Below are 26383 nucleotides of genomic sequence, written 5' to 3' on the forward strand. Positions count from 1 at the left end.
CTTCCTTCCTTCCTTCCTTCCTTCCTTCCTTCCTTCCTTCCTTCCTTTTTGTGAGGGTAATTGAGGTTGAGTGACTTGCCCAGGGTCACACGGCTAGTAAGGAGAATAATTTCCTAAAACCATTCATTTCTCTTTCCAGCTGGCCAAGGGTGAACACAAAAGATATCTTTCCATTAGCTGAAGTAATCAAAGAGGCTTCTTCTTTTCTTAAGTCAAGACTTCTTACCCTGGAGTCCACAAATAAATTTCTGTTGAGTGAAGTTGAGGGGTCTATCAATATAGATGGAAAAAAAATGACATCTGAATTTTCTTTAAGCTCTAACTGAAATTTAGTGTTTGCATTAGTTACTTAAAACACTCTGAGAGAGGGTCTTCACTAGATTTTGAAGGGATACAGTCTATAATGGGATGCGTGGTCCAAAGGAGGATCACCAACCTAATCCTTTCTGTACATAGGAGAAGATGCTTCTATTCTTCCATGGATCAGTGAAAGGCAGCTTGCCTTTGTCCTTTTGCTGCCCTAATTACTTTTTGAGGAGGAACCCTTCGGGCAGCTAGGTGGTGAAGTGGGTAGTGCTGGGCCTGGAGTCAGGAAGACTCATCTTCCTGAGTTCAAATGTAGGCACGGATACTTACTAGCTGTGTGACTCCGGACAAGCCACTTAATCATGTTTGCTTTAGTTTCCTCATCTGTAAAATAAGCTGGAGAAGGAAATGGCAGACTCTAAGAAAATCCCCAAATGGGGTCATGAAGAATCAGGCATGACTGAAAATGACTGAGCAATAACCTTCGTGGGCTGATCAGAAAGAAGGGAACATGACATTGTTTTGGAATTGATAGTTAAAGAAAGGTTGAGGATATTTCTCTCTCACATTACTCCAAAGGCTTCAGACTAGGATATTTCACAAATGTATTTTAATATTTCTAAATGAGGAAGCTAGGGCAGGCAGGTTGGTGTCTGTTTCCACTTATAGTTATTATGAAAACCAAATGAGATAATGTATGTAAAGCATTTTGCAAAATTTAAAGCATTATATAAATGTTAGATGGCATGATCATAATCATCATAATGATCACCTTGTCCAACCACACATTTGTAAGAGAGGAAGAAATGGGCACCTACAGAGAGACTAAGTAAATTTCTAAAGGTTTCACAGCAAGCTTGAGTGGAGTTGGGATGAGAGCCCAGGTCTTCTGACCCTTGACCTTGTCTTCTTTCTCCTATTCCATCCTAACGTCTGTAACTCTCTCAGCTACAGACTTAAGTTTAAACAAATCCACTAATTTTATTGACAATAGACATGTAAATAATATCCTAATTAATACATATTCTTATAAATATTCCCTGTTTCTAGGCATTCTCCATCCTGTTCATTAAAAATTAGAAAAGAGCTACTTTGATTGTTATTAAAATGATGTCCTCCATTCTTGACCTAAATTTAACTGGGGAGTAGGATTGGATTCATTGTCATAAAAAAACTACTTTTTAATGGACTTTGGGATAGCTGATGCTTGATTTTATAATGCATACTTTAAAGAAACACTTCAAGTTATAAATGCATGAAAATTTTTTTCTTATTGCCTCATAGGGAGATCCAGTGAAAGAGATGGCTGTTTTTGTTGCTGTAAAAACATGCAAGAAGTTTCATGATGACAGAAGTATGTTCTGAATCATTTGTTTTTATTGGATTTTAAAAATATGCTCTTTGTTTTATTAGGGCATGATCAAAAGAATTAGGAACAAATAGGGCAACCAGCAAAATCTACATTAAACAGTATTTCTAATTTTGACAGGCAAATTAGAAGGGTTAAACTTTATGAATATGAATTCATGTGGAATCAAAATATGAATTCACAACTCCTTTTAAACAAAATATGAATTCATAACTCCTATTAAAGCCCCATTTTATTCATAAACTGGAAAGTTTAGAAAATATCTGTCTTGGGACAGCATGTCAGAAATATTTAATTTGAACTGTGTAGAACCTTTGATTCTCACCGAAGTCTTGGTGGTTTATTAGAATCATGTTACATATGTTGCTCGTGAAAAGTTTGGAATATGAAAATTAAGTGGGTCCATTGAGAATTTTGAAGACTGTCCCTGATCCATCATCCTCCTAGATTTCATTGTACATTCTTCCAAAGAAAACACTTTTAGCTGTTCTACTCAAAAGTGAAATAAAGATAAAAAAGAATATGGGAAAGGAAGATGTTTATAAAATAGGAGAGCCCTATTAACTAAGCCACAGAATGGAGAACACTTGGGGAATGTATAGGTGTTTTGTTGTACTGCCAAGGAGTGTTCTTGAGATGGGCAGCATGACATAATGGCAAGAATGCTAAGAGCATTGGACTTGGAACCAAGTAAGTAGGGTTCCAATGCTAGCTCTGCTGTTTACTATCTGTGTGACCTTGGACAAGTTGCTTAACCTCTCTGTAAAATGAGGGACTGGATTAGATGGCCTCTGAGGTCCCTTCTAGGTCCAAATCCACATTCCTATGTTTTCTTATAGATGAAGCTTTTCCTGATCTAACCCCCCCCCCCCCATCTTCTATTGCCCTGAAAATGACCTTGCATTTATTTTGTTTACGCTTATATGTACACATGTTGCCTCCACCCAGAGAATGTAAGCTCCGTGAGGGCAGGGACTATTTAATTTTTGTCTTTGTCTTTGTATTTCCAGTGCCTGGCACATAGTTGGTACTTAATAATATTGATTGATTAATCTTCTTCTGAGTGTGCAAAGCAACAGCAACAGGATGATAATGATAGCTCACATTTATGTAGCATGTTAATGTTTTTAGATTATATATATTATTTCATATGATCCTCAAGATAATACTATGAAGTAAGTGCAGTTGCCATCCCCCATTTAATAGATGAGGGAACTGGGGTTCAGATAAGTGAAGTGACTAGCTCAGGGTCACACAGCTAGTCCACATAAGAGGCAGGCTCCAACCTCGGGTCTTTCTGACTACAAGTCCAGAACTCTATCTTAACCTCCAACTGAATTAGAAATATGAAATGCTGACTACTAAATCAGTCTTTCTCATCCTTCATTGCAACAGAACCCTCTCTTTACATTATGCTCTCTGTCTGGATGCTTGGCCAATCAAAGTTTGGGCAGAACAACACATGTTTTGAGCAGAAAATGACTGAGCCTTTCTTGAAGCCTCATACCTCCTTCCCCTGCTCAGTCTGTACCTTGCCCTACAAAGCCAGGCTCAGGGGAAAGCTTTCACCACACTCAGAATCCCTTTAGAGCAGTAACTCTTGATAAAAAGAACCCCAGATAAGTCTTAGAGTGACGAAATGAAGATGACTCCTAATATCTGTCACAATATGCAATATTTTGTTGGCAGTCTCTCAGAGTGTCACACTTCACTGGAGAGCCATAAAAACAATTAAGAAATCATTAATATGAATTTTTAGAAAAGAAGATTCCAAATGTTTCCTCCTAGAAGCTGATAGATACATGGCAGTAACTTGCCCACACAAATACCATTGTGTTCCTTTGTCTAATTAAGTTCAGAAATTTCTGGATGACTGGATAAAAGAGACAAGAAATGAGTTAATACAGCTTGGAATTAGATAGCATTTTGTGCACGGATTATCGAAATAAGAAAGTAGTGAAAAGCAAGAACCCTATTTCACAAAGCCCCAAAATAACCTCACCTACTATCGTGAATTTAGCCAGAAGATCATTTTATCTTTTGAAAAAATCGTTGTTAAATAAAAGAATATAAAAGCAGGAAGAGTGTGACACAATGGAAAGAAGATTGGCACGGGAATCAGGAGCCCTGAATTCTGGTCTCACTTCTGCCATTGACATGCTTTGTGACCCAGTACAAGTCACTGAATTTCTCTGGTCCTCAGGTACCTCATTTATAAAGTGGATGCTCTGTCCTAATGATAACTTCTAGCTCTAATAATGCCTGCTGCTATTACTATGGGAATTGAACAGACTAGCAAATGCTTCAGCAACTAGAGCAACCAAAAGTATTCATTTCTTATAACTATTTGGCTCCAGTCACAGAGAAAGGTGAAAATTTATGACTGTTCTTAAACCTGGTTGATTTTCTGTTGGAAGATTCATTTGAATGTAATGTGTCTGTTAAAAGAAATATTCTGAGATGAGGGAATTTCTAAGTTTCCTGTGACTCTTGAGTTTGTGTATATGCTGGGAGAATCTCAGAACTTTGGGCTTTCCTGCCCTTTACTACCTGGTTGAGAAAGTTGCCATGTTTTCTTCATTAAGGCCATGAGCTATTGCCACGGAGAACAAAGAGAGAACCATTGTGACACAGTGGAAAGGCTGCTGGCTTTGGAGTCATCGGGCCTGGCTTCACATATGCTTCTATCACTAGTGACCTGTGTCGCTTCAGACAGCCCATTTCATCTCTCTCTGTCTCTCTTTCCTTGTCTATAAGATGAGGAGGTTGGATTAGATAGCCTCTGAGGTTACTTCCAGTTCTACATCTAGGATGCTATGAGAAACATGATATTATAGTACAAAGCAGTATAATGTGCCTTCAGGTGCACACCTAATACCATTTAATGGTGTTGATGAAGAGGACATACACTCTTGAAGATCAGGTATTTAGAAAGCCAGCTTTTAGAAACTTGTAAAAGCCAACTTTTTATTTTCTATTTTAATCAGGAAAGGATGGAATCAAAATCCACAAATAACCCCCAAATACAATTTTAGCTTGGGTTAGGAAGCTTGGCTTTTCTCTCTTGTCATCTAGTTTCCTGGATATTATTAATCATTAGTGGGTCAGTGGGTGGCACAATGGATAAGGGTACTAGGCCTCCTGAAGTCAGGAAATCTTCCTGAGTTCAATCTGGCCTCAAACAACATTTAACCCTATTTACCTCAGGTACCTCATCTATAAAATGATCTGGAGAAGGGAATGGCAAACCAATTAGTATATTTGCCAAACAAACATAAATGGGGTCATGAAGAGTCAAACATGACTGAAATGACTGAACAAACCAATTATTAGTAAGAGGGAGCAGCATGCTAAATTGGAAAGAATGCCATTTCTAGAATCAGAGGATCTGTGTTTATATCTTGTCTCCATTATTTACTACCTGTGTGACCATGGGTAAGTCACTTACCCTCTTTAGGCCTCAGTTTCCTCATCTTTATACTGGGGGTTTAGATTAGGTGGCCCCCTGAGGTCCTTTTCCAGCCCTAATTTTATACTCCTAAGCAGAAAAATTAGGTCTTGAGTGTCATCTTTTTTCTGCCCTTGCATATACACTCCAATGAAGATGTTGATCAACTCAGAAATGGCCTAGATGTAGTGGAGAAACTATGAAAGTGATCAATTTCTCTCCCTTATCAAACATTAGGGGAGTAGGTACAGGGTTATGTAGTAGCAATTTGCTTACTTATGATTGATGATTATTGTTATCAACATTATATATTAAATAATATTAATGTGACTATGATAATAACTAGAATTTATGTAGTTCCTCAAGGTTTTCAAGGCACTTCACAAGTATCATCTCATTTGGTCCTCATAACAACTCTGGAAGGAGGGTACTGTTATTTATCTCCATTTCATAGATCAGGAAACTGAGGCAGACAGCGATTAAGTGACTTGCTCAGGGTCACACAGCTAGTAACTGTCTGGGGTAAGATTTGAACTTCTAACTTTTATCTCAATTTACTCTGCCCTTAATCATAGAGGGACTAGGATACTCCTCCATTACACATTTTTCTGGTAATAATTATTATTATAAAAATAATTAGTGAATGTATAAAATGTTAACCTCTAAGGATAGATTAAAGTACAGTCAAGAAAATTCCATTCTTGCCTTTAATGTATTTGGCATAAATGGAATTCATTCTTTACTTCCTGAGGTAAACTAGCAATAAAGGAACAAGACTAATGTTCAAAGAAAAATGTTGTGGTTATTCTCTACTAATACAAAGGAAAAGTGTAACTGCTTGATGGAACCAGCCTTTCTGAACTCTTTATATGTATGATACTCTGTAACTCTATTTGAAACATTGCATTCTTACTGACAATTACTTTTCAAGTTAGCTTAGAAAATCCATGTCTACCCCATCCACCCAGCAGCGTTTCTGTTAAGAGTCAAGGCTTTTAAAAACAGACTTTTAAAACCTGTAAGGGTAAGAAGTAACATTAAATGCTGCAAAATGCTTTTTAAGTAAGGAAAACCACGGTGGGGTTTGATTCAGCTTGATCCATGCTCTTGGGTCATATGTTTTTCACTGTGTAATAGGAGCTGTGAGAAAATTTTAAGAATCTTCTGTACCTTACTTTTTTTATGCAGATTATGTGCATGTCTCAAGTATCTGGTAGCAGCCGCTGTTGTTGCTGATCACATGGTGGGTTGTGATATGCCATCATCCTGCTGTCTTCCCTCTAATTAAAGAGGCAAAATTGCTACTTATTCAGCCTTCAGTTCCTTTTCACAGCTTCTTGATTTCTTTAAAAAAAATAAATACTGTATTCTCTTTTAGAAAAAGGTAGGTAGCTTTACTGCTGTGATTTTGCATCAGAGAGTAAAATCCACATCAGTATACTGAAACAAACATTAGCATTTTTCCCTACCTAGTTTTCTCTCTTTGATTGAACAGTCTGATGGGTAGGCAGGTAATGAAGAGTGTAGTGTGTGGGTCTTAAATAGGTATATAAGTAAAGCCTGGGCTTTACAATTTCCTTGTTAGGAGAAGTAATTAGATTAATAATTGTGGATGAAAGATAATTCTTGAGTACTCCCCATGGATTCTGAAGTAGTTGAGGATACAGATTAATTGGAGATGTCACTTTCAATCAGTGGGGTAAAATGATTACAATCACTTCCATGAAATTTTTCTTTTAAATGTGAGTTATAACCCACATTTGTTATGTATTCTTATATAATACACATTTATAAGTGTGTGTATACATATATAATACATACATATTCATATACATGTACATATCTATGTAGTTGCATATATATATCATATATACATATAGTATATCTACATACATTCTTTTGTTCTTTTAATTATTTTGTTGTCAATTAATCTTCCTGAGGAGGCACTCCTTGTTAATTTGGTGCCTTGATGTGTAAGATGACATAAACTTTAGCATGATGCCACTTAATTGTTGAATTTAATCAAATCAAATTGAATTGATTGAAAGTGAAATCTGTAACTGTAACTGATTGCAGAAGTATTTTCTCAACATTCAGCCCTTTAGAAATACAGTGATCAGGCAATATGTACATCATATTCTCTAGCAAAGAGTATTAAACAATCAAATTAGGTCTCAAATAGCTTAATGATTTTAATAACAACTGTTCATACCATTATAAAGTTTGGCTAAATTGGGAGATTTCCCATTTTATGTATTGTAGGGGAAAAATCAATCGTGTTGCAAGATGTTGCCAATTTCCAGCCCTCTGTACTATATAATAATTCCTCTTTTAAGCAAAAAAGAAGATAGTTCCCTGAACTATCCTAAGATATTGACAACCACTATTTAAAACTCCAGAAGGGAGAATATAGTTGAATGTAGGAGTTTAGGGAGGAGAGTCAACCTTGATTTTTATTTCAGTTTCATTTGAATCAGCTCATTGGTGGAGAATCACCCATCCTGGTTAGTTATTAGAGCAAAAAGGAACTGAAGGCTAATAGCCAAGGAAAATGAATGCACAATTTGCACACCCTGCAAGAACATGTGTTGACGACTGAGGGAAATTCTTGACTTTTCCTCACAGCTTCTTCCAGTGTTATGCAATAATGGAGGATATCTTACCCAAGAGTGTGAACATATAGTGACTGCATGCTCCTGAGAGCCCTATTACATGGTAAGTAATTTTCTTTATTACATGCAAAAATAAGCTGCCAATGAAGTGCCCTGGTTAAGATTTTAATTGCCACAGGGTTTTGGAAGGAGAGAATTGAGTGAAGATTTTTTATAGCAAGCTTACTTGTCTTTCATTTAATATGCCTCTTACTACAGTGAAGATATGCATGTACTATCACTTCTGTGGCTGTAGAAAAATCATAGGACCATATACGACATGGAGATTACTTTAATATTGGATTAAGATCAATCACTTTAATGTTAATTCATCCATCGATTCAACAAGCATTTATTAAAAGGTGACTATGTGCCAGGCACAGTGCTAGGGGCTCGACATACAAAGACAATTACAAAACAGTCCCTGTTAACAAGTAATTCACTTTCTACTGGCGGAAATAACATTTAAGCAAATAAGCAATTGCAAAATATATACAAGATAAGTATGAAATACTTGTGGAGGAGGGGGAACACTCAAACTAGGGGAAATGGGTGAGGCCTCCTGTAGGAGGTGATACCTGAGGTGAGCCTAGAAGGGAATCCAAGAATCGTTGGGACCTAAAAATTGTTTGGCAGTTCAGTCCATTAGTCGTTGGAGGTGAGGAGGGATAACATTCCAGGTATGAGAGACAGCAGGTGTAAACATACAGATCTAGGAAATTAAAAGTCATGGTCTGACACAGTATGTGAGAGGGAGTGATGTGTAATCAACCTGGAAAAATAAATCAGTCCCAGATTGGGAAGGACTTTAAATGCCGAACAGAAGATTCTATGTTTTGTCTCAGAGGTTAGGGAATCTCTGGAGTGTTTTGAAGAAGGAAGTAATATTGTTAGTTATGTGCTTCAGAAATACCAGTTTGACAATGATACAGAGAATGAATTCCCAGGGGAGAAATTGGAGGGAACGAGGAGATTGATTAAGTAACTCTGTGTGTGTTTGTGTGTGTGTGTGTGTGTGTGTGTGTGTGTGTGAGAGAGAGAGAGAGAGAGAGAGAGAGAGAGAGAGAGGAGAGACAGAGAGAGAGAGACAGGAGACAGAGAGAGAGAGAGAGAAAGAGAGAGAGAGAGAGAGAGAGAGAGAGAGAGAGAGAGAGAGAGAGAGAGAGAGAGAGGAGATGATGAACCAAGGTCACCATGTTGTAGACAAAGAGATGAATGCAAGACATGTTGTGAAGGTAAAAATCGACAAGATTGGCAAACCTGATTAAATGGGATGGGGGGGATGGGGAGGGAGGGGGAAGCTTTGAGAACAAACATGAAATTGTAGACCTGGGGGACTGGAAGGATGGTAGTGCCTTCAACCAAAATAGGGACGTTAGGAAGCAAGACTGGCGTCTTTCCTTTAGGGGGAAAGATGATGAGTTCTGTTTTGGAGAGAGTTTGAGTTTGAGATGTTTATGTAAGTTTGAGATGTACAGCAGCTAGTTGGTGATGTAACACCGGAACTTAAAAAAAAAGAGATGAGAGCTGGGTATGTAGATTTGGGAGTTCCATCAATCAAGAAGTATTTATTAAGTGCTTACTAAATGCCAGGCACTGTGCTAAGCTCTGGATATACAAACAAAGGCAAAAAAAAAAATTCCCTGTTCCCTCACAGTCTGCTGGGAGAAGCAACATGCAAACAACTATGCATAAACAAGATACATACAGAATAAATTGAGAATAATCTCAGAAGAAGATACTAAGATTAGCCAGAACAATATAACAATTTTTTTAAGCTGAGCTAAAAAATGATGGTTTAAAAAGTAGATTTTGAATTAACATTTTGTGGGGGAAGAAAAAGTTTAATTAAGATTTGAGCTTTACATATAACACTATGATGTAATTGGACTAGGATTTCATATAAGGAAGTAAATGCATTCATCTGCATGAAGGCAAAACTTATTGCTAAAGGAGGGGGTATTAAAAATGCTGATCAGGAAGTGGGTTTTAATCATGCCATTTCATCATCATTCAACTGAAGCTTTTCTCAGGGTTACAAGTACAAGCTTTCAGTCCTAGGAGAATTTGAAAAGATCAAGTGACCATCTTACTGCCTTATAAATGCTGCAATTCTGAGTTGTCTCTGCTGCCTACACATTCAGGTGGGTGATTCTAATCTCTTTTCTCTCTAACTTTTCCCTTTAGTACCTATTGTAAAGCAGACTTGGGAAGGTCAGGCAAGTCTCATTGAATACTACAGTGATTATGCAGAGAGTTCCATTCCAACTATTGATCTGGGAGTGCCTAATACAGAAAGAGGTGAGCACTTAATCTTATTAGTGCCTTTGTAATAAATATTTCATTCCATAAATATAATAAATTAAGGCAGGAAAATGTTTATTTTCTAAGAAAATTATAATTCTGCCTTACGCATTTTCCTTTCTTCCCATGGGTTCTTTAAGCATTGCCTTTATATCAACAGGGGTAGCAAGATGGTACAGTGCATAGAATGCTGGGCCTAGAGTCAGCAAGACCTGAGTTCAATTTTGGCTTCAGATACTTTCTAACTATCTAACCCTGGGCAAGTCACTTAAACCTGTTTGCTTCAGTTCCTCATCTGTAAGATGAGCTGGAAAAGGAAATGGCAACTCACTTCAGTATCTTTGCCAAGAAAACCCCAAATAGAATCATGAAGAGTTGGACATGACTGAAGAAACTGAAAAACAAGTTGCATCAGTTATTTATTTATTCCCAATAGTTTTTCAATAGACCATAATTAATATAATTGGAGTACATAGAAATTATACTTATTTAAGGCTCAGCTTTATCTATCTATCTATACACACATATGCATACACATACATATGCACAAAAACACAATATATGCACATACATACACAGTTTTATATATGTATTTATATATGTTTTTATCTATACATACATATATATGTATATATACAATATGTATATATTTCATCTCATGATTAAAAAAAATAAGATTTTATTAGGCATTCCAGTTAACAGATACTATATATACTATACGTAGATTGACACTTTACAAGTAGTTAAATTGTAACAATGGCATTATCTGTCAGTTTGTGGATTTAACAGCTTTGCTATATCCCCATGGTTTCTGGGCCCCAGGGATCATCATGTTTCTGAAGTTCTAGGGAGATACCACCAGATGGTAATCTCATTTATCATGGCTACTTCAGACTTGCTGGTTATTTCAGTGAATGTGACTTATAGAATACAGACAAAACTGACTTGCTTAGGTATCCAACATTTTATTAGCAAAAAAGCTTCATATTATACCACTAGTGCTTAATAGATCCCTGAAACAGGTTGAAAAACATTGGAATGTTTTCTAAAGAAACACAATGACCTATGATGGTGTATCAGCAATGCCATATTCACAATGCCTATAGAGATTACAAATATGCTGATATAATTATCCATCACAAAATACATCAGGTTTGCCATTTGGGGAAATAAACTAGAAAATTTATTAAGATACCAAAAGACTGAGTCCCAAAACCAGAAAGTGAAAGCCATCAGAGTAGTTATGATATTGGCACAGGTAGATAAAGTAGAAAGCACCCACATTTTCAAGCCTTTAAAACAGAACAGGCTACCTCAGGCAAAGGTCCTCCTCTCCCCACTCACAGCAACCACCCAGCGTCCTGGAAGAGCGCTCCCAGCAGCTCCGGCCCCTGGCAGTGCTCAGCAGGAGTCCCAACTCAAAAAAAAAAAAAAAGGCAACTGCCACCAACTGCCAACCACAGGACCGTTAGCTCGGCTTTTTTTTTTTCTTGCTCTGCTATGTCAGCACGTCCATGGGGCATGGGAGATCTTTAAATCCCATAACCCTTACAGATGGAAATATGAGCAGCTAACTGTAGAGCTTACTCGGAGCCTTCTTAAACAGCCCTATCAATTCTCTCCTTTTCTCAATGGTCAGAAACCTCCATCATATTCATCTTTAACTTTGTGCCTTTTGAGAACTTCAGAATCCACTTGAACACTGAAGCTGCTAGCAGGTTTGGTAATAGATGGACTAGATGTTTGGACTTTTAGAAGCCTGGGAATATCAGTGCTTCTGTGTTTCCTGAATTTCTCCTGGAAAGTCACCATGTTCTGGCCTGTTCCTTCTATCTCAGGATGCCATAGTAGGTACTTACCTGATGTTTTAGCTCAGGAGTAGAGAAACTGCAGCCTTGAGGCCACATGTGGCCTTCTAGATCCTTAAGTGTGACTTTTTGACTGAATCCAAATTTTACAGAACAATTTGGATTTGTCCTGTAAAATTTTGATTCAATCAAAAGGCCATATTTAAGGATCTAGAAGGCCACATGTGGCCTCACAGCTGCAGGTCCCCTCCCTCTTTCCTCCCCCACTAGCTAATGCTTTTTATCTAAACTTACCTTTGACTAATTTGGGAAGTCCCCGAGAAAATTACATTGAAGATTCTCCAAGCCAACCCCTATCCCTAGATTTTTCCTACTTCTACTTAACTCAGTGAACATAGAAGAGAATAGTAAGGTATCTCTCCCTTTTTTATCTGGTCTAACCATATGGTATTTTTCTCAACTGACCAGAAGCACTATGACCTTCTGTCAAATCAGTCCTTCATCTTCCTTCTTTTTCTAAAGGAATTTATATTTCATAACTCCCTACTCCAGGTGTTACATTTTAGCATGTTAGCTTGAGTTCACTTACTTACTGAATCTATTCCTCTTTGTTCTTATAAATAGCACATATGTAAATAGATGGCAGATTTTGAACAGGCAATGACTTTCCTAAGAACAATAAAATGTACTTAACTCTCAATTATGTTCAGTAGAGTATGTTTTTGACCTTTCATAATTAAAGATCCTAGCAGGGCATCAGTGTTGTAGTTTTGAATGTCAGGTATCAGTTTGCTGTAGATATGATGTAATTGTGGTTAACAATATGCCATATAATTGAACATATAACATTTATTTAGAACAAATATGTATATGATGACTCAATTTTGAAAATGTCTATTTTATGTTTTAAAAGTAGTATATATTAAAAAGATTGAACTTAAAATCTTTTTTTTTAACCAGATAGAATGGCTTGAGTTCTATCCATTTTTACCTACTTTCTTTTGCTAAAACAGACCTGTACAACTTGGCAGTAGGTTGGGGCCAAAAATAAAATAGGCTATATTCCTTCGGGCTGCACATAGGTTAGACTACAGACAGACTAATGATGGTTGGTTGTCACGGGTCATGTGACAAACAGGAGAGTGCCCAGTGGCAACCTTACATTTTTCAGGAGCCTCCTGAAATCCTTTGGCAGGCCACAAATAGCCCAAGGGCTGTATATTGTGCAGGCCTGCTGTAACGTAAAGGTGCTACCAAGGAATAAAAGGGAATAAAAGATGATATTAAGACCACAAGTAATGTATGAACTAGATAATCATTTATTTATTTATAAAACATAGGGACTGTGTCAATCTCAGCAACTTTGTAGTTTCAGCCCTGCCAATTTTGAATATCTGTTAAAATGATCAATATGATTGGTTTGTATTGTTAACCATTTCCAGTTTTAATTAGGGTTGATCTTTTTCCCTCTCTTTCCCTCTCCCTCCTTCTCTCTTTCCCTCCATCCCTTTCTTTGTTAAGTTGTTTCAATCTAATCCAACTCTCTGTGACCCCATTTGGGGTTCTTCGCAAAGATACTGAAGTGGTTTGCCATTTCCTTTTCCAGATGAGGAAATTGAGGCAGACAGGATTAAGTGACTTGCCTAAAGTCACACAACTAGTGTCTGAGGTCATATTTGAATTCAGGTCTTCTTTACTCCAGGTCCAGCACCATATCCACTGTACTACCTAGCTGCCCAGAGTTGGTCAGTACAACTCCAGAAAACTGGACCTGTTGGAAGGATGTTCTTTATATGTTGCAAAGTCACATATTAGTCAGGCATGGCTTAGACTAAATGACTTCCAAAGTCTGTTTTACCCTTGAAATCCCATGATCCTAAATTTTACTTTTATCTTTGCATTATAACTAATCTAATTAAAATTTAGGCTTTTCATCCAATAGAACCTGGGTCATTTTACCTTCAAATGTTTCCTATTTGTTTCCATTTAGTACATAGATAATAATACTGACTAAAATTTTCATTTATATAACATTTTATATCAGAGGACACAATTCAAACCCTAAATCTGCCACTTTACATTCTATGTTATCCTGTCCTTTTTTCTTAGGTCACTGTGGAAAGACCTTTGCTATTTTGGAAAGATTTTTGAACCATAGCAGTGATACAACAAGTTGGTTAGTTGTTGTGGATGATGATACATTAATAAGGTAAGAAGTCATTCTTGTCCTTGTGTGGATACAGAGTCTAGACATACATTCAAAGTCGTAGTTCATATACTTCCACATCTAAACTTTTCTCTCTTCATATTTTCTAGTTTGCATTTATGTAGATATTGTGATTAATATAAATATCATGATATCATTAATTTTCTTAGGTATCTGTATACTTATAGTGTCATATAGGATATTTTTATTTTTTTAAGATGAAAAATATTTTAATGGATACATTTTGTTTTGACTCATTAGTCACTTACCAATAAACAATATTCTAATAAAAATACCTTTTCATAAAAAAGTAAAACTATCTAGTACGTTGATTACTACTCGTAGCACATGAAACTTTTCACTCATGTAGTTTACCATGTTAACAGAAGAGAATATTGTGCTTTTAACCTAAATTAATAAAGAACCAATTTTGTCCACTGTATTTGGCCTGTGTTCTGTTGGTCTTTTAGCATTATCTCTTTTTTTATGCTATTAGTATATATTTTTTGGTTCTATTCCCTTTACTCTGTGTCAGTTCATATAGGTCTCATGATTCTCTGAATTCTTCATATTTGTTATGTATTCCTTATGGGGGCCACTTATTTTTAGTTAACTTATTGCGTATAACACCCATTATAGTAATCTGTACTGTAATGAATAGTGTATTTACTGTGTGTGACCAAGAGTCCCCAAGGCAGAACAGTTCCCAGAGACGATCTTTGTTGTTGACACTAGAACTCTAGGCACACCAGTAACTTATGTTTCTCTGAAGATTGAAATATGTTTACCAAAATGGTAACTGGCGGAATCTATTAGAGCGAAAATCTAATAAGGAAGTCTACCTTTCTTGTATGCATAAAAGCTTTCCTCTCTTAAATGCCTCCTTCGACACCTCAAAGTGGTACAGAAGTGATCCTAGGCTCTCCAAGGCATGATTTGGAAGGTGCTGCAAAGCTGAAAAGACTTCCAATACATGCTCAGGAATGACCAATTTGTCTGTCAGCTGAGGACCAGACTAACAAAGTTTGGGGAGACTGTCACCATTATAAGTAGTAGATTGAAAACTCTTTCCTAAATTATCAAAAGGATTGTTGCCTATATCAGTGTAAATAGGGAACACCCACTGCACTGAAATCTTAACTCCTTGAAGTATATGAAAGTTTTATTATGTAATTTCAAAAGCAGCTTGGCTAATATTTATTTTTACGCAGGACTTGGGGGAATATCTAGTGGAGGTGGCCTCTTAAAATACCTTTCCAAGAGGTGAAGGAGGGTGTATGGAGCAGTATAGAGCTATCCTGCACTCTCTCAATCCCCTGTGATGACCATTGGCTGATTTTAATAATTTTCTTAATTGCCTCCATGAGCTTTTTGAACCCCAGTTATAATAAATTTTCTTATAGCTAGTATGCGCTGTACAGCAGGCTCTAGGAGCCATGAAACGTTGATCCAGAAATTGTGTTTGAAAGGAGTAATTGTTAATTATGCATACCATTGACATTTTAGTATCTCCAGGCTCCGGAACCTGCTTAGCTGTTATGACTCAAGTGAACCAGTGTTTCTAGGAGAGCGTTATGGCTACGGACTGGGAACTGGAGGATATAGCTACATCACTGGAGGAGGAGGGTAACTGAATTTTGAGATGCCTCCCAACCTTATCTTTAATATTTATCTGTGATCATTCTGAATTCTGTATTCCATGATATAACTGTATTTACATTGTGTTAAATAGCTGTTTTTGAAAAATGGGTGGGTTTTTTTTTTTAGGTTAAAGAAACCAAAACAAAAATAATTTATGGCATGCAGCTCCCTCTATGGAAATTTCCTCTACTTCTGTGACTTGAGAGACAACTCGTAGGGAGTTTTATGTAGCAAGTGATTTGCCTAGGGTCACAGGTAGAATTTGAACCCATGTCTCTCTTTCTGACAGCATTCCCAGGACTCTAGACACCACATGTCATAAACCTCAAAAAGAATGTCTTATCCTTAGAGTATATGAAGGTACTCCCTGTTTCAGAGCAGTTGGTATTAAAAAAAGGTCTTTAGTGGTATATTGTTTAAAACAGTTAACTAATTTTAATGATCAGTATATTTTTAAAGATATGGATCAAAATCTTAGAGAATTACTATTTCGTTCTTATAGATGTACTTCAGGCAACTAAGTGGCACAGTAGATAAGAGTACTGGGCCTAGAATCAGGAAGTCTCATCTTTATGAGTTCAAATCCAGTCTCAGATACTTACTAGCTGTGTGGCTTTAGGAAGTCATTTAACCCTGTTACCTCAGTTCCTTATCTGTAAAATGAGCTAGAGAAGGAAATGGTAAACTACTCCACTACTTTTGCCAAAAAATATCCAAATGGGGTCACAAAGACTAGGACACGAATGAAAAACAGCCTAACAACAAAAATATTTCATTTTTTTCGGTAGAAAATGTAGAAAACTATTAGAAAATTAGAGATTTAAGAAATTTATTTATGGTTTTATAATAAGGACTATGCCTGTATTTTCATTGGTGTAGAGAACTCCAAGATGAGGAAACGATCCCTCCCAAGGTAAGTCAATACCATCTCTGCAGTCTTAGAGTCTTAGAGTGTTGATGGGGAACAGACGAGTAAATTGCTCAATTCATGATCCTGCCTCTATTTTGTAATGCTACTTTTAAAGAGCAGTTGAGAATGGGTACTTTGAGGGAGGCAATGTGATACAGGGAACAGAGAGCTGACTTTGGAGTCAGGAAGACTGACTAGTTGGATGGCCTTGGTACCCCAGGACACTCTCTAAGCCAAACTCCATGAACTCGTTTTTTAAACTATTTTGATAATTGTATTTTAATGTAATTGGCTTCCTTTCTATTCCTGTGTATTTTATTTTGGACATTTAAAAACATTAGTCTGAGAAATAACAGGCAAAACTAGTCCTGCCTAGTTAGGCTTCCTGCCAATCCATCCAGAGTCCATTAAGGTCAAGTACTTGCTTTTCTGTTGGAGCTAAGGCCTCAGGAATGGAGAGGCCAGAGCAGGGACGGAGGAGAGTGGGCTAAGGGTGGCCTTAAAGCAGATGAAGGAGTCATGGAGAAATGCCCTAAACACAACTGAAGGGTCCATAGGCCTCCCTAGACTGCCAGAGGGGTCCATGACACAAAAACAGTAAAAAAAACCTCTGACTAAAGCCAGAAGTTGTAGACAGGTGCCATTAGCAGAGGGAACTTCATGATGGAAATTTCCCTAAACCAATGAAATCAAAGTTTGGACTTTAAAAAATAAGACAAAACAAAAACAAAAAAATAAACCTTTGACATTAAATCTTCACTTTTTTTTGTTAAATATTTTGATGCCATCCTGTGTGTGCAAAATCAATTAAAATAAGGTTTTTTGTTTGTTCTCTTGAGCATCTGCTTTGTGTCCAGGATCATAATGCTGTAATACTTCCTTCCCCACTTCCCACCCTCCCATTTCCCTACCCCACCCCGCCCGGCCACTTTCTTGGAGATGTGAAGTGGAGGAGACATTCCTTCCTAGTCTCCCCCAACTACAGAGCAGATGTAGATATCTTGGGATTGCTTCTTGTTGGTTTTCATGACTCTTGATGGGCTGAGCTAGAACTCTATGGATATACTAAAGGGACAGTCTCTACCCCTCAGTTGTTCTCTTCTTACTAACTACAAAGTATAACGCCTCTGAAACCTTTTGGTAAAAGAGGGGTCATATAGCTACTAAGTGGCTAAGGTCAAATTTGAACTTGTATCTTCCTGACTCCAGGCCTAATACTCTATCTACTGTACCACCCAGCTAAGACTCTCCAAAGGGGCAGAGATTACGCTTTTAATATACCCACAGCTGGGACCTCCCTACAGTACCTATCTGCAGCTATACTCAGCTTAGAGAACAAGAATAGAATCTTAATTTGTTTACAAATATAAAACCAGTTTGCATTACAAACTCCTGAAAGGCTAGGATTTAGTTGAATTTGTAATCCCAGACCCTCTGGGTTCTCACCTGTGCACGCAGAAGACTCTGCACTAGAATTTTTGGCTAATATTGGCAGTAATATAGAAGTATCCTTGTTCAGTCTGGTTGGAAAGCCCTTTAATTTGATAGATTTTTGTATAGTAAAGGTTGCTACCTCTACTGGTCCATGATTTCACTGATATGAGTGCAGATTTCAACCTGTCCAGGATTTCTTATCCTGTTTTTTCTATCTACAAGTCTTTCTTAGGTGATCTATCCAATGTGCCAGAGGCCTTCCTTGGGGTCTTTTAATATTTCTTGATACCAGAATCCCGTTCATGGATTTCCAAGGAGGCCTAAGTGTATCAAACCCAGTGAAGGGGACCCTTTTCTGCTCCAGGCTCAGGAAATAGCTCAACTAGGGCACTTAAGGTTCCACAGACCTGGAATTAAGTAGATCTTTGTTCATTGTGTTGCTGATTAAATTAAAAGCAAGTAGGCAAGCCATAGAGGAAGTGCTAATTTTTTTTTAAAGTATAATTTGTTTTTGAAGTTATAATAATGTTTTTTTTGCAACCTTAATCCTGTATTTGGTTTAATTCAGCTAGCATTTTTGTTGTTCAGTTGTTTCAGTCCTGTCTTACTCTTTATTGGCCCCATTTGGGGTTTTTTTGGAAAAGATACTGGAATGGTTTGACATTTCCTTTTCCAGTAGATTAAAGCAAACAGAGATTAAGTGACTTGCCCAGGGCCACACTGCTATTAAGTGTCTAGGGCCAGATTTGAATTCACAAAGATGAGTTTCCCTAACTCCAGCCTAGTGCTCTATCCTTTGTGCCATCTAGCTGCCCAAATATTTGTATTTACATACATAACACTCTGCTAGGTTCTAGGGTTATGGAGGTAGGTAAGACACAGAACCTGACTTTAAAATAGTTTACAATTTAATGTGGGAAAAGTCTAGTTCACAAATAAACCTGATACAAGCTAAAGTGAGATAAGCACAAAATGAAGTTAGGCCAAATGCTTTAAGAAATTTAAAGGGGAGCAGGTCACTTCTTTTTAGGAGTCAGAGGTGGGGATAGTGTCCAGAAAAGCTTCCTGGAAGCAGAGACCTCTGAATTGAGACCTGAGACCCAAAGGAAGGAAGGAACTTTACCAATGGGGGATGCAGGAATCCCTCTCAGCCATCACATGACCCACCTTCTACAGGAAGCCTTTCCCAGGCCTCCCTAATCTTCATGCCTTCCTTCTGAGATGACTCTCACTTTATCCTGCATACATTTGATTGGACACAGTTGTTTGTATGTTAGACTGTGAGCTCATTAAACTGTGAGCTCCTTTAGATCAGGGTTTTGCTGTTGTATTTTTTGTTTGTTGATTTGTCTTTTTTTTTTTTTGTACACCCATCTCTTACCACAGTGCCTAGCACATAGGCGTTTAATAGATGCTACTCGACTAACTGACTATGGCAGATAGTGGGAGCAAAGGCAGCAATTTATGGGAGAAGGCAAGGTAACAACTGAGGATCGAGAGTAGTGTTACACTATGAATATATGAGGGATGGCAAAAAATGAACTTTGGTTTATGGAACAGTTTAGCCAGAATTTCTTGAGTTTTGAAAGCTGCCCAGTTATATGTTGTATAGGATAAAAGGTACTTTGTTAACATACTGAAGGGATCCCATACTATGGAGAAGATGTTATCATAATGAAAGGGTAAGTTTTCACTAGCTCTTGATTTGCTCAAGGCCAAACATTTTAGTCTGGCATTCAAGGCTCTCCACAGACATGGAGAGATTTAGAGATGTAAGGGATCTTTGGGGGTCATCTAGTCTAAACCCCCCTCTTCAGAGATGAAGAGACTGAGACCCAGAGATATAAAGTGACTAATGTCCTTGCTTATTTAATCTCCAAAGTAATCACCAACAACCATTCTCATTTCACATTAAAAAATACTTATTGATGCCTTTTCTTTTCATATTATAGTCATTTATTGATACGCATCCATATGTATACATGTGTGCATGCATACACACACATCTAGAATGGTGAAACTGTCTGTTGTAACAAGCTTCCTATCCCCCCTCCTGCATTTTACCCCCTCAGAGGAGAAAGGTATGTTTCATTGTTCTGTGGGATCAGAATTGGTTCCCACATCTCAGTCCAAATTTGGTAAGTCCCCTTACTGACCCTAATGTTCATTTCTACCTCCAAAACTGCTGTTACTTTCAGTTTTGTCCTTAATTTCCCCTAATATAATTATAGGTACCTTTGAGGGTAGAGACTCTCTGTTCTATCAGTCTATGATTTTATCTCTTTCCAATGTTCCCCCCATTTGTGGAACTTTCACTATTTCTTCCCCTAATCCAATACCCACCCACCATTGGCAACTAGTGTAGGAGAGAGAGAGGGCTAACCTCAAAGAGAGGAAGACCTGAAGTAATCCCACCTAGCTATCGGTCACATGTTAGCTGATCAACTTCCAGTCATAAAGAATTGCTTAATTGTTGCAGAAAAGGTGCCTGACCAGTGTTGGTAGAGAGATTTTCCTCCTCTAGGATTTCCCTATACTAATGAAACAACAGGTTTTATCCCTACCCTTATTCCATATCCCCCCCCCCACCCCATTATGAAACCCAGAAGTTCTGCCATTAGATTGAGTTTGAGTAGGAGGAAAAATAGGGTGGGAGGAGAAATACCTGTAGTCACCTAGTGAGGGACAGAAGGTCAATCATAGCAAGAAAAGAGGGAGAGAAGGAACCAATATTTATTAAATGTATATTATGTGCCAGACACTATGCTTAGTGTTTAACAAATATTTTCATTTTATCCTCACAACCACCCTGAAAGTAAGTGCTATTATTATACACCATTTACATTGGAGGCTAAAGAAAACAGAAATTAGTTGGGGTCACAAAGCTAGTGAGTGTCTGAGGCTAGATTTGAACTCGGGTCTTTCTTTTAAATTAATTTATTTTTAGTTTACAACATTCAGTTCCACAAGTTTTTGAGTTCCAAATTTCCCCTCCCTCTGTCTTCTCCCCCCTTCCCCCAAGATGGCATGTAATCCGCTATAGGTACTACTTATACTTTCACATTAAACATATTTTCACAATAGTCAAGTTGTAAAGAAGAATTATAACCAATGAGTGAATCACGAGAGAGAAGAAACAAAACAAAAAGAGAGGGAGAGAGAGCAAATAGTTTGCTTCAACCTGCATTCAGACTCCGTAATTCTTTCTCTGGGTGTGGATTGCCTTTTCCATCATGAGTCTTTTGGAGTTACCTTACAGCCTTGCATTGCTAAGAAGAGCCCTGTCTATTAAAGTCAGTTGTGACAGATATGATGTGTCCATAATTGTGTACAATATTCTCCTGATTCTGCTTTCCTCACTCAGCATCAGTTTGTATAAGTCTCCAGGTTATTATGAAGTCCGCCTGCTCCTCATTTCTTATAGCACAATAGTATTCCATTACATTGATATTCCACAACTCATTCAGCCATTCCCCAGGTGATGGGCATCCCCTTGATTTCCAGTTCTTGGCCACCACAAAAACTGCTATAAATATTTTTGCACATGTGGGTCCTTTTCCCATTTGTATGATCTCATTGGGGAACTCAGATCTTTCTGATGCACTCTATTTTTGCATCATTGCCTCATGGAATAAGCTCTTGACCTCAGAGCTGAAATACTTCATTATAGAATGATAGGTAAAGTAATTCTCAGAGAAGAAAACCAGAAGATATTTCCTGAAGAAATTTTCATGAGACAGTTGTGTTCTGATACAGAATACTGGTCTCTCTTCTTTGATGTGGTATTAATTTCCTGATAGAACTTCAAGAAAGTCTCTGCTTCTTTAAGTTTTTCCAATTTAAAAGAAATAGAGATATCAAAGAAAATCAAAGTGTTAAAATTCTAGCCTCTAAACAGCTTTAAAATATTTAAAAATTGACTTACGAGATGGACACATGATTCTTTTTCAGCACAACATGATGGGCAATTTTCCATGTCGAGACAGCTGCTTAAATAACCCACTATCTTAACAAAAAGGTTTTTTGCAAGTCCACATGTGCTTGGGCGATTTGGATTATTTATGTAGCTAGTGCTCAGGATGTGTAGAAAGAAGTTACTGATTTGCTAATGGCAAAATTCACCCCCCACTTGTACTTTACCAAGTCAAAACTTTCAGAATCTACAGAAATACAAATGGATTAAATTATTATAAAGATCTCGTATTCCTATTTTTCTTTTATGTTTATAAGAGGAAAATAAAGAAGTAGAGTGCTGGATTTAGAGGAAGAGAAAGGAAGCAAGTATTTACTAAGTACCTACTATATGCCAGATACTGTACTAAATGTTTTACAGATATTATCTTATTTGATTATCACAACCACCCTGGGAGGTAGATGCTATTGTTATTTCTGTTTTACTGTTTAGGAAGACAGAGCTGCCCAAGGATATATAATTGGTAGAAATCCAAAGTCAGTTTTGAACTCAGTTCTACCTGATTCCAGGTTCAGCATTCTCCCCACCGCACCACCTTGCTGCAGAGAAGCTGGATTAGGTCCTAACTCTATCTCTCACTCTCTGGGTGACCTTACGCAAGTCACTGATTGTCAGTTTCTTCATCTGTTAAAATGAGAGGGTTGAACTTTATTATCTTTCAGGCCCTGCCAGCTCCAAATCTGTCATCATTTAATTTAAAGTAAGTAGAGATAGCAAACTATATTCATACTGTTGACCACCCCTCTATTCCTTGTATACTTTCTTCTCTCTGGGTTTTCATGATATTGTTTTCTCTTGGTCTAGCTACTCTTTCTCATTCTCCTTTGCTGGTTGATCATCCATATCATACTTCCTGACTGTTTCCTTGTGCTCTCTCTTGGGTCCTCTTCTCTACATTCGCTCTCTTGGTGATCTCATCAGCTTCCAAGGGGTCAGTGATCATCTCTATGTAGATGATGATTCCCAGATCTCAGATCTCTACATCTAGCCTTCTTTCTTCTGAACTCCACTTTCATATCACCACTTGCCTCTTGAATATTCCTAACTCTGTGTCCTAGAGACAGCTCAACTCATTATATCTAAAAAAGAATTCATTCTTTTTTTTTCCCAAAAACATACCCTTCTTTTGAACCTTCCTATTTTTATTTCAACTCTCCCTATTTCTTCCCTCTATTTTTTTTTCCAACGAGGAAACTGAAGCTCAAAATTGGGAAGTGATTTACTCAGTGCCATGTAAGTAGTAAATCTCAGCAGAACTGGGATTATAATCCAGATATTTCATTAAAATTTCCCTATCCCTTTTGGAATTCAAGGTTCACAACCTCTGCATCATACTTGATTCCTCCTCACTACACATTTCTACTCAATTGTCAAAATTTGTCATTTCTACCTCTACATCATTGTTTAGTTTTTTCTTACATGACCACCACCAGAATTCAGGGCTTTAGTATGTGACCATTAAAATTTTTTGAGAGCCATAGTTTTGGGGTAATTTAGTCATTTTATTAATAAGGTCAGCAAATTTATTAATAAAGAGGATGGTCATTTGGCTTTTTCTCAGTGTAACAACAGACATCCTAGCATACCCAGGATGGCTGCTAGCACAGGTTCTTTGATCTTCTTTACTAAAGGAAAGCAACTTTAAAGGGGTCAATGATCTTTAATTAAACATATTTATCTATCCATCTATATATCTATATCGTATATATATATAGAGAGAGAGAGAGAGGGGAGAGAGAGAGAGAGAGAGAGAGAGAGAGAGATGTCATTCACTTAGTTCAGGGGAAAAAGTCAGCACCTTGAACTTTAGAAAATACAAATAGAAATTATAAGCAGACAAAAAGTACAGACAGAGAAAATAACATGATTCAGCAAACCAACAGATAGGGCTTCTAACTGTCTGACCATTACATACATATATAGTTAGTTACCAGAGACAGAAGTACCAACATCTGGGTTTTCAAAGCCAGCGGGCTCAACGGCTAACCAGAGTCTCATCTGGCCAAATCACACAACTCTTCCCATAAGTGAGCCCCAAAGCAAAACCTTACCTCAGAGTATGTATACCTTTCTTCAGGGTCAGAGGATATCACAACCTTCATGACCCATTGCCTAATTACAAAGTAACAAAAGGTGTGCCTTCCTGAAAAACAAGCCTCCCCCAAATCAAGCCTCTCCTGTTGGATTCCACTTGAGACCCATTAAGGGGTAAGGAAAACCTTCAAATTCCCTAGTCCTATTAAGGGCCAGGGAAGATCTTCAAATTCCCTTACCACTACATTTGGCCCCAAGATCTTTCACATCCATTACATAGGCAACTTATATCTGAATTGGCATTAACATCTCTTAAATACAACATAATCCCCACAAAATAGACACATCACATTTGCAAGATAAGTAACAACTCACTACCAGAGTGGCTACACAGCCTTAAGCACAAAAATATATAACATTATAATCCCCTTAATCCAAAACAAAGAATGTCCAAAGACCTCTAATGACAGTGGGCTTACAGTTTATATGTCCTTGGAAGAGTAGGTATTCCTGAGGGGTGACAATCAATTCTGATTGGTTAACACAGTGGGAAGTTGGCTACATTCAAATGAAGTTCTTGGAGTATGTGGCTTAGGTCAGCCGAATATTGGTCAAAGAGATATCAATTTCCATGTCACCTATATGACAAAAGGGAGGATCCACATTTTTCTAGATGTGTCTGAGCAAACACAGTGAACAGGTATATATACCCATTAGCCTAAAATGAGAATTTCCTTTACTGTCTGATTAGATCTTGGCCTAGGTAAATCTCTAAGAGAGATTACCCACAATGGTTAGTGTCTGGATGAGGAGATAGAAAAGGGGGGAAACCTTGATCTTAATTCAACAATTAGTTCTTTTCCTTCTCCAATCCAAACACCATACGGCTACCAAAAGTAGCAGATCTGGTCATGTCACTCCCCTACTCAATAAACTAGTAGTTCTCTCTTGCCTTTATGTTGAAATGAAAATTTCTCTGATTTTGAAAGCCCTTCAAAATTTGTCTCCAGCCTGCTTGTGTAGCCCATTTTAAAAGCTTTCACAACCTGATTCCTTTATTATACCTTATTCCCCTCCGACCAAATTAGCTTTCCTCCTATCCCTCATCCATGACACTATCTCCATTCTCTGGGTATTTACACTGGCTGCTTGCCATGCCTAGAATATACACTCTCCTTACCTCTGCTTCAGAGAATCTTGTTTCTGTTGCCAGTCAGTTCAAGTACCACTTTCTACAGAAGTCTTTCCTGAGACCCTTCCCAACTCCTAGTTCAATCCCTTCTTAGATTACTTTGTATATATTTTGTATATATTCTTATAAATTACATGCTAACTTCCCCAGTCCTGCCTGTCCTTATGTCCCCAATGCCTAGTGTAACACCTGAGACTTAATAGGTATTTAATAAATGTCTCTTGACCCATATGGATAAGGGCTCCTGTCATCAGAGCTTTGTGTCTCCCCCAGGACCTAGCACACTTTAGGTATTTAATAGGAATTTAAAATAAATGTTTGTTGAATGGAATGGAAAAGATGCTGTTGCTTTGATTAGGATAAAAATTGCATTTAAACCTAAACCCCTCCCACCACCCCCCATTCACTCTTGGCCAGTTTTAAAAAGCATGCCTGTGACTGTGCATGTACAATCTATATCAAATTGATTGTCTTCTCAAGGAAAGGGAAGGAGAGAGGGAGAGAATTTGGAACTCAAAAATTTTTTAAAAGAATTTTTAAAAAATTTTGTTTACATGAAATTAAGAAAAAATAAAAATAAACATGTATACTTAAAAACCCAACATCTGCTTTGCCCTAATGTTAGCTAATTAAACCCATGAGGGATCTCTTACTGAAAGATATCTTATTGACCTCTCCAGAACTCAATCCTAATCAATCTGAACCAATACAAAGCCATTGACGGCAACGTGCTATAAGACTGACATAGCCAGAAGAAAAAACAGAATTTCTGAAAAAGGAAGAGACAGTGATGTGACTTTCTGGTTGTTTTCTAAGAAGTCTTTGGATATTGTTGTTTTCCATTTAGGAGTGATAAAAATTTGTTTTCTTCGTGTTAGACTTAAGGAATAATTTTGAAATTTTTTGACCTCTTTCCATTCCAGAGTCAGGAAAAGAGTGATTGGCTGGGAAAATGTATTAACTTAGGAAGAATTATTAACTTAGGTTAGCTTTTTTATTGGGGGGGGGGGCGGTGTTGTGGATAGGGGAAGGAGAAAGATTATGTCCTTAGGTGTCTTTCATTTTCTGAGTTGATGTGGGAAAATCATCCTTACATCAGCTCAGGAT

At 37.5% G+C, this 26383-nt stretch overlaps 1 protein-coding gene across 1 annotated transcript in view; it reads left to right on the forward strand.

The window, feature by feature from the left end:
• The window catches only part of B3GLCT (beta 3-glucosyltransferase), a 127357-nt gene that overhangs the window by 91337 nt on the left and 9637 nt on the right, over positions 1–26383 (forward strand). Inside the window, exons 10-13 of the mRNA XM_069080270.1 lie at positions 1591–1660; positions 9962–10075; positions 13996–14095; positions 15599–15718. Of these exons, the coding sequence (XP_068936371.1) occupies positions 1591–1660; positions 9962–10075; positions 13996–14095; positions 15599–15718 (404 nt within the window). The remainder of the gene's footprint in view (positions 1–1590; positions 1661–9961; positions 10076–13995; positions 14096–15598; positions 15719–26383) is intronic.

Source organism: Petaurus breviceps, unplaced genomic scaffold, assembly GCF_028583685.1.
Source record: "Petaurus breviceps papuanus isolate PSGF00001 unplaced genomic scaffold, PetGlider_PUasm1.0 91133, whole genome shotgun sequence".
Classification (NCBI taxonomy): Eukaryota; Metazoa; Chordata; class Mammalia; order Diprotodontia; family Petauridae; genus Petaurus; species Petaurus breviceps.